The sequence below is a fragment of the Anas platyrhynchos genome, chromosome 3 (genome assembly GCF_047663525.1).
Source record: "Anas platyrhynchos isolate ZD024472 breed Pekin duck chromosome 3, IASCAAS_PekinDuck_T2T, whole genome shotgun sequence".
Lineage (NCBI taxonomy): Eukaryota > Metazoa > Chordata > Aves > Anseriformes > Anatidae > Anas > Anas platyrhynchos.
In genome coordinates, this window is record NC_092589.1 from 63,498,228 (window position 1) to 63,514,948 (window position 16,721).

General features: G+C 36.5%; 1 protein-coding gene across 2 annotated transcripts in view; it reads right to left on the reverse strand.

Annotated features, from left to right (window-relative positions):
* Positions 1-12,832: 12,832 nt before the first annotated feature.
* TMEM200A (transmembrane protein 200A) overlaps positions 12,833-16,721 on the reverse strand; it is a 59,215-nt gene continuing 55,326 nt past the window's right edge. For both annotated transcript variants that reach the window (XM_027454531.3, XM_072036012.1), the window contains exon 2: positions 12,833-15,994. In XM_027454531.3, the coding sequence (XP_027310332.1) occupies positions 14,503-15,978 (1,476 nt within the window). In that variant the 5' untranslated portion in view covers positions 15,979-15,994 and the 3' untranslated portion in view covers positions 12,833-14,502. The remainder of the gene's footprint in view (positions 15,995-16,721) is intronic.

Genomic DNA, 16,721 nt, shown 5'->3' on the forward strand with positions numbered 1-16,721 from the left:
TAGCAATACAGTTCTGTGAATCCAAGAGAAACTGTTGGATTTAACTTTCTACAGGTGCTTCACTTCTATCAGAAGCCACATTTCTTTCATTGTTCATTCTTCTAAGAGCACAATAGACTTCCCTTTGGGATTTTACAAGGAGATCTGTAACTCCCCTCCTGTAAAGGGACTGTTTTGTTTCCCAGCATGCAATGTATTTGGTGGTAACTTTCAGCCAAGGAAATCTGTAGCCTGAAGCTTCTGATCTCACTGTTGTAAGGTGAAAGGCATGGAAGATATGGAAGATACTCATAGATACCAGCAGCAGAGGTAGAATGACATAGAGAAAAAATAAATTAGCCATTCATTGTAACCAAAAGGCTGCAGGGAAGAATTATCAGTAGTGATATGGAGAAGACAAGGTAGAATGGAAGCCCCACTAAATGCATAACATAATTTTGGAAAGTCAAGTTCACTGTAAAATAGGAAGTAATGTTAGCTAAGAGACACACCAAATCTTCCTTTTCCTCCCCTTGTTTTGAGCTTGTACATGGGTCAAATGTGGAAAACTTTATTTGGAAGATGGACTAATGGAGAAAGAGTGAAGCGGGCATACACTCTTCACTGAATAAAGGACCATTGAGAAAACACAATCAGGCACACCACACTGAGAGAGTTTTGTGCTGTGACCCCAATTTTGCTGCACTCTCTCAACTACTCAGTAAATCTTTTCTCCCCATGAGCAATGAAGGATGCTGTTGTTCCTATTGAAAATAGACACAGTTTGAAAAAGATGGACAGACAGGAGAAAAAGTCAGTTAATTTAAGGGTAGAAATTGGAATGGTGAGTGGCTGAAATAGGAAGGATTTAGAGAGTCTGCTGGGCAAAATAATTCCTCTCATTCTCTTATCTGTTAAAACCAACATTCATTGTGACAGGAAACAAAGAGTGGTGACAGGGCTAAGAGAAATGGGAATATAAATCTCAATTCCTACTAACAGAAAATTGAATTTTTCTTACTATAACCAGTTAAATTTCTGCTATATCCAACCATATATATGCTGTGGATGTTCATATACTTTTCAATATGTTATTTATGTTCCTCGGAGAAAGCAAATGTTGTTTTCCTTTTAGATAATGTTACAGAAGTTATATGTGTCCTTTGTCAGTATTACTTGTGTAGGAGAAAAAAACAGATGGTTCCTTCATACTGAAAAAGGCAAATACTACATTTTGAGCTTCAGAATGATAACCACAGGCTTGAGTAACACAAAAAAAAAAAAAATCTTAAAGGAAGTTATGGTAAATTTAACTATGCTGATTAAATGAGGGAGACAAGCTTAAATGTAAACCCAATGATAGTTTCAAATTCTGAATCCTGCAAGTCTTGTTGATTGCCTTTCTGATACTGTCCAGCTTTTCCCAAGTTACTAGCTAGAAGTCAAGAAACCAACATTTTGATCAATTCAAATAGACACCAGCTGTCATTTTAAAATAGCTGAAACATTTTTAGTGTCTGCTCCTGGATGTACAGGAGATACAGCTGATTACAAGAAGACCCATAGCCCATATATATTTTCCAAAAAACTGATATTGAGTAGAATCTTACTTTATTTTGGTAAAGTTCCCAATGTACTCAATGTTCCTAAGATAATTAAATGTTATTACTCCTGTACACGTATGAAATAATGAAGAGGTCTTAGTTTAGAACCTTTATTATCACACTGACTTTATGATTAGCTTTAGTGATTAAGTTTTTTTTCCCCACTTTTAGAGAGGACTTTAAAGAAGAAATATAAAACTTCAGTTTCTTTTATATTCTGGAGATATTTTCTTTTAAATAGAGCAGATGCTTATTGATGAATATATTGATGAACAACCTATACCTTTATGAAGAGATATTGCCATTCTAACTCTTCTGACCAGCTCCAAAAAAAAATAATAATAATAAAAAAAAAAATAAAAGAAATATATTTCAGGCATTTGATGGAACAAAGCATAGACCAAGACAAATTTCTTCAACAGTTTCTGTTCTACAAATAGGAAAAGAAGGAAAAAAATCAAACATGCCTATATAATGTATCTACTCTCTAAAATGGCATACATCTAATTCCATCAGCTGGTAAGATTTACGTCTTTCCACTCTACCCAATATACATGTATTCAGAGATATATTCACTCAGGACTGTGGTTTTGACAAGAGGTGAGAGTCTTCCAAAACCATTTTTGTTCGGTTTCTAGAGGTTTTGTGACAGAAGCTTGTCATAGAGCAGCTGGCTTTGAAATTTATTTGTTTTGTATTTCTACAGAACATCATTTGCTTCTACATCCTTGAAAATATGAGAGAAAAAGACTGCACTAGCATAACAAGGAAAAAAAGTTAAAACATTCACCATGTTTGTGCTCCAAGTCTGTATGGTTTCAAACTGGCTTGCAACTTATATTTTGATACTAGCAGATACTGTTTCCCATTTAGGAAGAAATCCATCTATAGACAATAAAAGTGAAGCACTTCACTAAAGTAGGCCCTGGGCTGTTTAGGAGGACATTCAAGTATACATTTTTTCAGCTTATGTCTGAGCTGAGCTTTCTGGAAACTGAGAAATGATGCATTATCCTTCTCATAGCACTCAACCTGGATGATTTTAAATAGCTGCAGAGAATCTATCAACATTGGCAGATTGAATTTCACCTTTTAAGAAACCCAGTATCCTCTTCACATCTTCCTCAGGTTTTAAATAATACAAATCCTTTTGTCTCCCATTGCAAATGCTTATGCTGAATCTGTACTTTATTAAATACAAAAGCTTTTCTTGGATAGATAACATGAAATTTAAACTGCCTAAAAGGTATATAGTCTTTTCTGCAGATACTTATTCACATTTGAAAATTAATGTCAGCTGGACTGAGGTCATTATCTGTGTACGTGTGCCACATGTAATCATATATTGGCACCTTTGGTGAAAGTACATGTAATTTTAAGTGTCAATATTATCAAAAGCAAATATGAACAATATCCTTGAAAGTAAGGTCAATGCTGATGCATTAATTAATTGTTTGGTTTGGTGAAAAGCACAGTCTGTCTTTCCCTGAATTAATTTTTTAGCCATGGTAGTGACTACCGTATTTTCTGTGACAGAGTTCTGCAAACCCGTCCCACTTCTTAGTGAAACTCGTACATCATCCTTACCTGATGCTATTCAACTTCAAATCACATTTGAAAGCAAGGACTATGTCAAAAGCAGCTATTCTTACATGAATTCCAATCTTTATACTACAAATCTTTGTTCTGTCAAAAATAAGAATGCATTTAAATGCCTTTGAAGCTGCCAAAGACTAAATAAGCTGACAAAGACTGGTATCAGCATACATGTATATGAAAATACACAGGTTTTCTTTATCTTGGTATGCTTACACAATGTCAGAGAAGAAAGGAAAATAAACTAGGAAGAGTGTGCAGTCACACAGAATTTACTGTGTTTGTTACAAGCATTAACTCTGCAAGGAGTTTCAGCCCCTGACCTTCTCAGAAACCTGCCTCAAAAAGGCAGAAAACAAATGTCACAGAGTCCAGTCACCCTGACTGGTTTCAATTCAGCACACAAATTTTAGTTCCAGGAGTTCAAAATGAGAGATGATTTCTTCTCCCATGGAAAATATCTGATGGTTTATGCCACGTAATAATATGTTTTGAGGTGTGTTTGCTAACAGTGTGATAACAGCAAGTATATTTGTAATAGACAATCCCATTTGTTCCAAGCAACAGATCTCTTTCTGATTCTAACTTTTTTTCTGATACTAACTTTTTATTTTTTTCCTGGGGTTCTCCAGCAATGATAAAATCAGAGGCATCACCTTATTTTTCAAAACTTTGATAACATGATAAACTGAAACCTCCAAAACTCAATTTGGTGATATTTTAGACTGCATATTCCAGAATGTTAACCTAGGATGCTATCCTCCTTTTTATGTCTCTTTAATCTCATTAACAATTTTCACATATTTCTGAGTCTTTCCATGTGATGATTTATATTACAGTTATTTCTATTGAGGCACGAATGGATTAAGGCAAATCAGCTTTTTGGGCAGAGCCATCGACTCCCCACTCACTTTGTACCATGTTGTTTATTTAAAAGCAAAATGCTCTGAAGTACATCAGCTTCCAGATCCAATCAAACATGCTACGAATGTATATAAATAAACACGTGTGTGTGTAGAATTCATATGATCTGGTAAATGATACAAATGAAAGAATTTAATTAAAAAATAATCCTTTCAATCTGTTCTGGAAATATGGGAGAGCTCACAGATATGTTTTGTTTTGTTTTGTTTTGTTTTTCCACTTGCCTTAGTTTAGTGGGATTACATGGCAAGGTTTCAGTAGCAGGGCACCTTCTGTGAGAAGGATCTAGAAGCAGCCCCATGTTTGGTAAGGGCCCACTGCTGACCAGAGGCTAGCCAATAAGTGATGTTGTTTTGCGCCTCTGTGAGAACATATTTAAGACAGGAAAAAAAAAAACACTGTGCAACATAGCAGCTGGGAGAGTGAGAGGAGTGAGGAACGGCCTTGCAGGTGCCAAGATCAGTAAAGAAGGAGGGGGAGAGGTGCTCCAGGCACTGGAGCAGAAGTCCCCTGTGGCTGAGGACCATGGTGAAGCAGGATGTCCCCCACAGCACAGGGGACAAGAGTGACTGAGAAGGAGCAGCGGAGAAGAAGTGTTATAGACTGACCATAATCCCCATTCCCCCATTCCCCCACTCGGGGGGAGGAGGTAGAAGAGGGTGAATGGGGGGGAAGGTGCTTCTGGTTTCTTTTCTTCATTTCTCGTTTCTCTAGTTTGTTAGTAATAGGCAATAAATCTTACTATCTCCCTATGCTGAGTCTGTTTTGCCCGTCACAATAATTACTGCGCGATCTCCTTGTCCTTATCTCAACCCTTGAGCCCTTTTCATCATATTTTCTCCCCGTTCCTCGTTGAGGAGGGGGAGTGAGAGAGCAGTTGTGGTGAAGCTCAGCCACCCACCCAAATAAAACCACCACACTTAGGTTTGGAAAGATACTTACACCATCAACTAATTAAGCTTTTCAGATCTTGGAGGAGAAAGTAACTGGCTATTGTAGACACAGTCATTAGGAAGTACCCATGCCTACCTTCAGAAGCAGTTCTGAAGCTGAATAAAATGACTTAACAATAATATGTGTCAAGCAAACTTATTTCCTATTTTCAGGAATGGATTTCAATTTCTGCAAATGTTGTGCTCGTTCATAGGTAATAACCAAGAAAGTGGATGTTTGACAAGAGTAAATAGAGACAGAAAATCAGATTAAAATGTAATTGACCACACAACTGTTTAAGGAGTTGGATCATGTAGAAAGGTGTGGAAAGGAAGAATAGGTCAGAATCTAATCTGTATGTTGGCAGACAGGGTTTAGTTATCTTAAAGCAATTATAAGACCAAAGAGTCTGTAATCACTGTAATGGGGTGTAGGTGTGGACATAAACATCAAAGAGTTCTTAGTGATTTCCAGAAATGCTCTCACCTGTTCTACTTTCAAAAGAAAAATGCAAAATAAAATGAAGTATTAAGAAAAGGCACAAGAACTTTGCAAACCTGCCAGTCCAGATAACAGTGAGAAAGATCAATGTTACAGGAATAAAATTATACATTCAAAAAGTCAATGGATATGAAAAGTGTACTATCGTCTTCAGAAGAATGACCAGGATTATCTTCTGTGATAGTTAGCAAGAGTTCTCCATTTCAGTGCTAGTTATGAGGCATATAAACTTAGAAAATGTAGTTTAATGAGAATCTAATGTTCACTTTATTATTTCTTAACCCCTCTTAATCTATTGTATAAACCCAATTCCTCTGCAAAAGATTCAAAGAGTAGAGTTATTTAATTTAGTTATAAGTCTAATGCTCTTCCTGGTCTCCATATAGAGATAATAAAGAACACTTGTTTGCTACAGATACTACTCAGATACACTGCTCATTGCTACAGACAATGCTCACATCATATATCCGTGCTTCCTGTCTGTAAAAATGATAATGAATTCTCTGCAAGTGCAAGGTCAGTTTAACTATATTATAACCTCTGTGTAATACTAGCTGATCTTCCCCATATTCTTCTATTCACATGTTTTTATTTGAGACCATTGAGACCCTTGAAAAACTGGTGGCTACAAGAAGACACTAATAAAAATAAACTGGAGTAATATTCTTTCAGGGTAACATATTTAAATTTAAAATTATTTCCGAAAAACACAAAAAAATGCACAGTGGAAAGTTTTCTGAAGTGCTTCTATACTATCATAATCTCAAAACAAACTGAACTTACACAGAAAAGTGAGCCACATCTCAGTGAAGGTAGCTCAATGGAAATACATGATGTTCATCAGTATGACTGGGAAAAAAAATACTGAAAACATAATTTTCTGTTATGTAACAAAGTTATACTCTCATCCTGGATACTTTGTTTTAGCTTTCTATTTTCAGGAATATAATATTTAAGACCTCCAGAAAGTCCAGAAAAGTAGACAGAAAGCACAGAAATATTTTTCCCTGTGATGACTGAATTAAAAAGCAGACATATATTAATTATTGCTTTGTCATTAACTTGAGGTTTTACCTTTGCCTTGCAGAAAACTTAATTTCCCGTTTAAAAAAAAAAAAAAGAGAGAGAGAGAAAAAAAAAAAAAAAGACTGAACAAATGCTGGTTGTTACAACTGAGTATAGAGATGCCTACAAGGAAGAGCCAACAGATGTCTACCACAATTATTGTAGCAAAAACTGAGTTAAGCACTAAGTGTGCCATAGACAAGGTGCTCCTAAAAACTGAAGTAGTAATGAGCTGATCCAATTAACTTTAAACTACAAGGATAAACTACAGGGGGACTACAAGTCAGGTGTTGATTTCAGATGAAGAAATTTTGATAATTTCAGAAGAAAGATAGTTGTTAAAATCAGTCAGACAAGAAGGGGATTTGAGTATTGGGTAAGACTATTTTGTGTTTTTTGTTTGTTTGGTTGGTTGGTTGGTTTTGTTTGTTTGTTTTTTTGTTTTTGTTTTTGTTTTTTTTTTTTTTAATTAACAGGAACAAATACGCACCTCAACTACAGGAAGCTTCTGAAGGGAATTCCAAACCTAGCTGAATTAATGAGAACCTCACCAAAATTAAACTGAAAGGAAAAGAACAACTACAAGTAAACGTAATGGGAAAACATAACAGAGCAGACAGTAAATGTGGAAATGCACTGCAAGATGTAAAGCGTCGCATTCAGATACTCTTTAACCCAGTTTAAAAATAAAATAAAATAATAATAATAATAATAATAATAATAATAATAATAATAAAAAGTTCTTTACAGATACAGCCTATATGCTAAGTGAATACTTTGCCTCATTTTTCACCTGAGGTCACTATTACAGAAGTGGGATGAAATGGGATGACTAGTGGGAAAAAAAGTCTGGAAATGGGAGATGGGGAAGTGTGGCAAATGGAAGAAAGAGAGTGTGAAATGAAAGATATGTAAATCCTCACCTGTAAGAAGGCTAAATTCAAGCCCTGAATGCTCTCACTGTGTAAGAGCACATAATCTCTGTTACAACAGCCTGAAAAAACTGGCACATGAAAAACATTGTAGCAAGAAATTTCAATAAATCTACTGAGTTGACAGAGAGAGGAAAGCCAATATGCATTAAAAACAGTAATCTTTTTAACTGCATTTATGAAATGGCAGAAAGAAGGAAAGGATGAGCTATCTGGTCTCTTGTAAGCCTGCTAGTGTGATCCAGGTAGGATGGAAAACTTCTGGGAAAAAAAATCAAAGAACTAAAAACGAGAATTAAGTTGGTGCCCCCGGCACTAGCTGCAGGTCTGCTCCTGTTGGTCCTCAGCACCAACTACAGATCTACTCCTATTGGGCTGCACTGTCTGCTATTGCAGCCTAAGTAGGGACATATTATCAGTATGGGAGAGATCAGAAGGAAAACTGAATTGTCTTAATGGGATAATGAAATGAGTGGAAATTTAACAGTAAAAGTGAAAAAATGTGTACTAGAACAAGTATTTTCTACAAAGCAGGAACCTATTCTGAGAACAGAAAGATCTGAGTGTTAAATGTGTTGTGCAGTAAATCATAGGATAACTCTGAGCAACTAATTTCTTTAAAAATAGAAAATCCACAGAAATATCAATAGATACCAGGTTATTTTGGGTACATTTTTTAATGGCCCAGCAATGAAATTAAAGTGCCGATAAAATTTTCAAACTGACAAAGGAAGTATATTTATTGGCATAACTCTTAATTAATCTGCAGTAGTTTGCAAAATAAATATTAGTAAACCGAAAGGCTTGGTGGGATTCAGAAATGGATTGGCTATTCCTAGGAATGCTATCCTGAATAATTACAGTGGCTGGAATAAAAACTGATAAAGGACAGCAATGGATTAATCATTCTTCCTATGGATAATTTATAGTGATTCTATACTCTCCTCTGAAGCTGTCTGCCAAGTAGACTTAGAACCAAGACAACAATTAGACACACTGCTTTTCATTTAATATGGTGTGTTCTTATATTTTAAATGCAATAAGCCATTGTAAACTAAAATAACAAAAATAAATACATAAAAGTAACTTAACTATCAGATTTCTACTGTTTATGAGACTCAGGGTTGTAATTCTGCCAACTGTCATTCAGATAAACTATATTGTCTGGGCTTTACTGAAACTATAAAGTACTCTGGCGAGGTTAATTTGAAATACCAAGTCCTAAAACACAACTCAGCATTGCCATTCACGGAACATTGATGAAAGAGTTAATAAATGTTAACTGAATGTTAAACATGTGATAGCTGTAATAATGATAATTAATTTGATCCTGAGTTTAATTTGAAATGGTTTAAACAAAGGGCATGAACTTGCCCTTGAGTAGCTAAGTCATACTAATTGGAACACTCCTACGTTATAATATACCACTTATACCATTTGCATTTTCATATATGCATGCACATAGTCTTGCTAAAAGATTTCTGCTTGTTCACCACAACATCACATTTTGTAGGAAAATTAACAACAAAAAAAGATAATGCTAGGAATATGAAGGCAGAACTTCCAGGAAAGGGTCAGAGATACACTCCTAGAATCACAGAACCACAGAATCTCTAGGTTGGAAGATACCTCTAGATCATCGAGTCCAACCTCTAACCTAACACTAACAGTCCCCACTAAACCATATCCCTAAGGTCTACATTTAAACGTCTTTTAAAGACTTCCAGGGATGGTGACTCCACCACCTCCCTGGGCAGCCCGTTCCAGTGCCTAACAACCCTTTCAGTAAAGAAATTCTTCCTAACATCTAACCTAAAACTCCCCTGGCACAACTTTAGCCCATTCCCCCTCGTCCTGTCACCAGGCACATGGGAGAACAGGCCAAGCCCCACCTCACTACAGCCTCTTTTAAGGTATCTGTAGAGAGCGATAAGGTCGCCCCTGAGCCTCCTCTTCTCCAGGCTGAACAAGCCCAGCTCCTTCAGCCGCTCCTCATAGGACTTGTTCTCCAGGCCCCTCACCAGCTTTGTCGCCCTTCTCTGGACCCGCTCAAGCACCTCGATGTCCTTCTTGTAGCGAGGGGTCCAAAACTGTGCGGCCTCACCAGAGCCGAGTACAGGGGGACGATCACCTCCCTAGCCCTGCTGGTCACACTGTTTTTGATACAAGCCAGGATGCCGTTGTCCTTCTTGGCCACCTGAGCACACTGCTGGCTCATATTCAGCCGACTGTCCACCATCACTCCCAGGTCCTTCTCTGCCTGGCAGCTCTCCAACCACTCGTCTCCCAGCCTGTAGCTCTGCTTGGGGTTATTGCGCCCCAGGTGCAGGACCCGGCACTTGGCCTTGTTAAACTTCATGCAGTTGACCTCAGCCCATCGGTGCAGCCTATCCAGATCCTCCTGCAGAGCTTTCCTACCCTCGAGCAGATCGACACATGCACCTAGCTTGGTGTCATCTGCGAACTTACTGAGGGTGCACTCAATGCCATCGTCCAGATCATTGATGAAGATGTTAAAGAGGACCGGCCCCAGCACCGAGCCCTGGGGGACGCCACTAGAGACTGGCCTCCAACTGGACTTGACTCCATTTACCACAACTCTTTGGGCCCGGCTATCCAGCCAGTTTCTAACCCAACGAAGCGTGCGCCAGTCCAAGCCAAGATAGAACAACTTATCTGTAAAAGCACTATATTAAACCAATCATAGAACGGCTCAGGTTGGAAGAGACCTGGTTTCAACCCCCCCTGCCATGAACAGGGATGCCACACTCTAGATCAGGTTGCCTAGGGCCTCATCCAGCTTGGTCTTGAACACCTCCAGGGATGGGGCATACACAGCCTCTCTGGAAGGTTCCAATTCAGGAACTCCACAAACTAAAAAACCTTTTCAGAGAGAAAAGATGCTGCAGGTCAAAACTATTGCCCACATTTCATATAGGAGAAACTAAAGGACTAGTAATGCTATATTTTAAGCATAAGTAAAATCAGTGCTAGATCTGAGAAAGGCTCTCTGAGGTGGTTGCACAAAATTTGTTTATCTGTCTAATCCATGCTGAGGGACAGATGTGGATGCCTACCTCCAAAACTGGTAGCCTTAAAATTTCTGCTAATTTATAACATTACTTTTCATTTTTAAAGCCAGGCTGCTTTTCCATCCTTTATGAAGCCCAAGCATTAGGGTAGCCATCAGGATCGGGAGCATCATACTGAAGTCTTTTTGTTTCAGAGAACCCCATGCCAAGATCTTCCTGTCCACAGGTAACAGTATTTGTAGCTGGTGCGTTTGCCACTCCCTCCTGCTGAACTCTGCACTGAACTGCATGGAGAAATCAGGTTAATTGGCTCACATGGAGAGTGAACTGGGTTTTCCAAAGGAGCAGGTAAAATATCGAACTGGCCAGACACAGAACCCGTTTTAAGGTTTTTACTCAGTCAGTATTTCATATTAAGTATAGAAACAACCTGGAAAAGACAACGCAGCCCAGACTTTCTTTTCTAACACTGCAGATCTGTGCTCTTTATTTACTGATGAATTTTGCCCAATAAACAAGCAGACTGAAACAGCTTTGCCAGAAAGGACAGACAGCTTCTAACACCAGCCTAAGCCACAGGCTGTGATTAAGATGCTTACCTGAGAGGTAGAACACTTGTATTTTTCAATGGTCTTATGGAGAAGAAGAAGCTGAACTCACTGATTGTACAATACAAATGATTTCCTTCTGGATTATTACATACAAAGGATGTGGTACCATAACATCTTCCAAGGGCTAGATGTAAGTTTTAGCTTCGTATTGCATGAAAAGTCTTGTGGAGTGTCTATACAATTATTTTCCCATATGATAAAAATAGTTTAAAACTTCCTGTCTTTGGCTTCTTTTTCACCCTGAAGTTGTATTGGAACAATTCATTGTGGGGCTGCACAGAACATCAATAGTGTTGTTCAGAGCATCAGAAATGAGCTAAATAATAATAATAAAAATAAAAATAAAAATAAAAATAAATAAAAATAAAAATAAAAATAAAAATAAAAATAAAAATAAAAATAAAAATAAAAATAAAAATAAAAATAAAAATAAAAATAAAAATAAAAATAAAAATAAAAATAAAAATAAAAATAAAAATAAAAATAAAAATAATAATAATAATAAAAGTCTGTGAACTGAATCAGCAACAGAGTGAATACCGTTATGCCCTAAAGATAACAGAGGTTTAAGAAATGCTCCTTGCTTCACTAGGTCTTTACTTGCTATCTGAACATGTGTTACAAAGGGTTCAGACATCTGCACCCTACTATGGTTTCCCACCTCATGAAGATTAGTGTTCAGGTCTTTTGAACATTTACAACTTTTTCTGACTAGATACTGAGTTGGAATTACCCAAGGAATACGGGAAGATGCAAGGTCCTTAATTTTCAGAGTGATTGTGGTTAGTATATCTGGGCAAAAATAGACTCCTAGACAACTTTTTAAAAATATTAAACCTTTCATCAGACTTAGCACCTTAGACTTTATGCCTTATAAATCATTTGACACATATCTTTAAATTTTGGGATATGAAAATCCCAGGAAAAAAGGTTACTATCACTTTTGAGTTATCATACTACTTAATATGTACTGGATGAGCTTATTATTTCTGGAACTTACAGTAGATGCTATTATCTAAATTAAATGTTCCATTTTAGGGCAATTTGAGAATATTTTTGTAGTCAGTCTGTCAATCACATATTTCCTTTGTACGGAGCTATTTTGATTTCTTGCAAATTCAAGTCAGTAACTTTATTTTGGTCTCTCAACCAGGTATATTTTTTTGAAATCAGCACATTTTTCAGTACCAGGTATCTATGCTAAAAATTAAAACTTCATGCCTTGCTATACTTATAAATGGACCACTATTCCCATGTATGATGTTAAAAAAAAAAAAAAAATCTTTTAAGCTAAGATTTAATTTAGTTATTCAGGAAATAAAAGCTTATATCATTCATGTATTTTTAATGATGGTTTCCATTTTTTGAAACATACTGCCAAACTGAAAAGAACAAGGTGTTCTTTTTATACAAAATTTCCTTATATCAAAAGCATTTTGAATACATTTCACATTACATTAAAAAAATATTAGAAACACAGTAAATTCAACCTTTACATGTGCAGGGATGTCATTGAAATTAATTAGTCATAGCCATATATCTAGTGGCAGGCTAATATATTAAGCATAATGTTATGTACAATATTATGATACTTAATTATACTTTGATATGGAAGATTTGAGATTATAGAGGAAAAACATGTCTTACAGCAGATATATGTAGAGATACATTTTATTTTCATTTCAAAAAATAGCAAATGTCTTAAGAACACAAACCGGAAAGTTATTAAAAGCTTCATAGCAAAATATTTAGCCAACTCTGTTACAATATATAGGCTTGAGGTTCTAACAGTTAACACTATGCCTCAATTCACTGAGCAAGTAATGCTCCTGATACATAAACATTAAGCAGTTGAAATCTGGAGCTGAGTATTTAAAAATAAAAAAGGATATAGAGAGTGTGTGTACATGTATTTTATCTTTGATCTTTCATAACTGAAGTACAACAGTTTAACAGGCTTGATTCTTTTTGGGAAAAGCCATTAAAAACAATTCCTGAGTGAATATATCTAAAATGACCACATACAACCAACTTCCTGTTAGGTGAGCCTTGCAACTAGAAGTGACATTCTCTAGCATGACTGTCATGGCAGGATCACGGCCTGAATACCTTAATGAAATACATAGAAACTTTCTGGTATGCACATTCAAATTCTCATTTTCTTTAACAATAGCCTACGATTGTCAACTGAGGAACTTACCTTGCTGAGAAAAATATTGTTTTAAATGTCACTTCTTTTTGCAAAATCTTCTAATGAAAATTACCCCAGCTAAGCCTCCAGTGAACCACCATCCCAATAATTATGTGAAATATATAAATTGAAATTTAGGCAAGGGGCTTTTGTAATATTTAGTATACATATTGAATTATATGCTTTGTATCAGTATCTTGACCATAGAAACCTAGTTATTTAGCTTCTTGCTATTGCAATGAGAGGCAATATATTCATTTTTCATTATTCTCTTCAGATTCATGTCATGATATCATTTTACTATATACCATGTTTCTAAAACCCTGTTAGCATTCATTATGTCCCTATGATTTTAATCAGTACACTTTGATTTCAAAACTGCTGCCAATCAAAATGCCTTAGAGAACTAACCCCAGAAGAATTTTCAGGTTTCTTACTTTATGAATGCTTTCCTGGAATTTTAGGATTAAATCATAATGGATGTAGAAATTTTATTGTACAAAGCATAGTTAATAATTACAACACTGGTATTCAACTTGACCAATTACAATGAATTCACAAAAATGTTTTGATACCCACTCTTTTCTATTCACCCACCCCCATATCTAAACAAGATTCTCACAATGACAATGGCAAGATTGTAGTTACTGAGATGTATTATATGTGAAAGCCAACACCAAGGATAAATGCTTAAATTTGACAATTCCAGTATGTATTCTTCCTCACTTCCCATTCTAGACTGCAAAAACAATTTCTCGACTTGCAGTCATTAAATAAGTAGAACTTACAGGTAAATGGAGCTTTTAATTCTAATGCAGGGTTTTGGAGTCAAATTGATAGAAAGTAACATGCTCATATAGAACAGAAAGAATAATGACTTGGAAAAAAATGCAATAAGTCATACCAAAACTCTCTGAGCAATGATAATGTACTGTATTGCAGCTGTATGTTACTGTGACAAAAAACTCTTGGACTTACAAAGACAAAGATCTCTGTTTACACAAGCCAATTTTAATATGCTGTTAATCATCTGGATAAAAATGGTCTTGTTTTAGTTTCACTGAGAAGGAAACACTTGTCAAAACGTTTTCTTAAAAAATTCTGTTGTATATATTGTAAATTGCAATTTAAATATTAAAACCTTGTTTCTGAAGTTCCCCGCTTTAGGTTGTTACTCAAAAACTCATCATGTTCAAAACTCAAATTATTATGAGATCTCGATATCATAAGAAGCTTTTCTTTATTGGTAAAGTCTTTTTTGACTGCTGCTTGTGGCACAAGTAACCTGTCCATTGGGTCCTCTTTGTTTTCTAGTTTCATATATCCTTTACTGTTGCTCCGATCCAGTCTGGGCCAGCTGGGATGTTTCCTTTGTTCAGCTTGGACAGTGAGTGTAGATGGACCCCTGTCCAAATCCAGGGACTTTGAATGTGAAGACAGAAGATGCAAAGACGTGTTGGACCCAAACTGTTTCCTGGCAGCACCAGGGGATAAAAGCTTTCCTGTACTTGGTCCGAGTGTCATAGAAGATTTGAACTGATCATGTGGAGTGTCCACAAATGAATTATGCCGTGGTAGCATGGCCGCAGCTGGTTTGCAGGATTCCTTGGTGTCAGTTAATGGAATGGCCAGAGAATCCATCGACAGATTTCTGGACCAACTCCTTGTGACCTCTGAGTCCTCGGTTATGTTGTCTATACTGGGCTCATCAATAACACAATTATTTAGTTTAATTACTGGCAGTGTAAAAGCACTAATAGAAGATGATACGATGGACTTTGTTTCACACTTTATAGAACTAGTGTTTTTGTCATCTGAAGCCTTGCTGGAATGAGGGTAAAGTCCAAAGACTGAACCAGATTGGTCAGTCATCAGAGGTGGTAGAAGGCTAGCAGTGGTCCTATCTTCATTTAGGGGAATCTCCTCTTCTTCAGCAGAACTATCCATTCTAAAATTACTCTTGAAGCCAGAGAAAGGTGCAACTGTGTTTGCAGCCAGCCGTGATGCACATGAGCTCCCACTGTGCCCGAGTTCTCCTTCCCCCAACAAGCCAGCAAAGGCACCACTCAGCTGCTTTTGTTCCTTGATCCTCAGGGTGTGGATATCTATTACAGTGGAGTATATGTCTCTCATGTGTATGATTTTTGTTTCTTTGTCACGGTTTTCGTGTAGAATGGCATTTGCACAAATAAAAATGAAGATTCCAATGCCCATAGTAAAAGGGCCCAACATTTTCATCTTATCTGAGTGCATATGCTGTTCAAAGAAACGAAGTAAAATGCTTCCTTGGTTTCTTAGGACCTCAGTTTCATTTACTGGTAGTTTATCTTCAGATCCTAAAAGCTGTTCCTTTTGGGGCCAGTATCCAAGGATGGCCATTGCAATTCCCAAGAATGCGATAAGCACTCCCAAAACAAGGAAGAACCCCGATGGAGAATAGAGTCGGATTTTGCCCCTGACAATCACTACATCTGCCCTGGGCCGGCGTCTAACTGGCTTCTTCTCTTCAGAAGCTGGTGCTGTGGCAAGATTTACATGTTGCTGAGATCTGGCAGAGTCTTGCCTTTTCAAGGCAGCCAGTCCTGTTATGACTCCGCCGGTTGCTATCATAGTTCTATATTGTGCCCTGTGGGGGAAAAAAAGCAGAAATATTGATGCAAGCAAAGTTTGTGTGTGCAAATATAAATAGTGCTTTGTTAATATGTATATATTTCTTAATAATTAAAATATTCGTCACTTTTTAAAAAGCTACTATATTTATTGCAGTTAGGGCATAATAAAGGTTTTAAGACTCAAATGGCATTTAAAAAGCATTTCCAAAAGACTTTTACCACTGTAAATATAGGTAATAAATCTTTCAGCAGTGATGCAGACTAGAAAACTAGTGCTCTGTGGTGACATATCAGGACTAAAAATGAGAAGTCTTTATAAATGGTTTATGTCAGGACAGTCAGTAACAAGTTACAAGTTAAGAACCTTGTACGTGTTCTTGATCATTTTACCATTATAGCTAGCTCTTTCAAAAAGTTCTGTGACATACAATTAGTATGAATACAGATCATTCTACATACCCTCTTTAAGACATTTTGCCTTTTGGGTTTCAGCATATATTAATATATACTTATTCCATCATTTAAAAAAGCTTAAATGTCAAGCTCATGAATTCAAAGCTTCATCGGTTTATTTTGCTTTGTTTTATTTTATTTTATTTTATTTTATTTTATTTTATTTTATTTTATTTTATTTTATTTTATTTTTTAGGCTTTTCACACCTGGTTGTCTACTACATGAGAAACATGAACCAGCATGGGTTTAAAAAGAGAAACTCACATTTGGTAGGGCGCTTTTTTTGA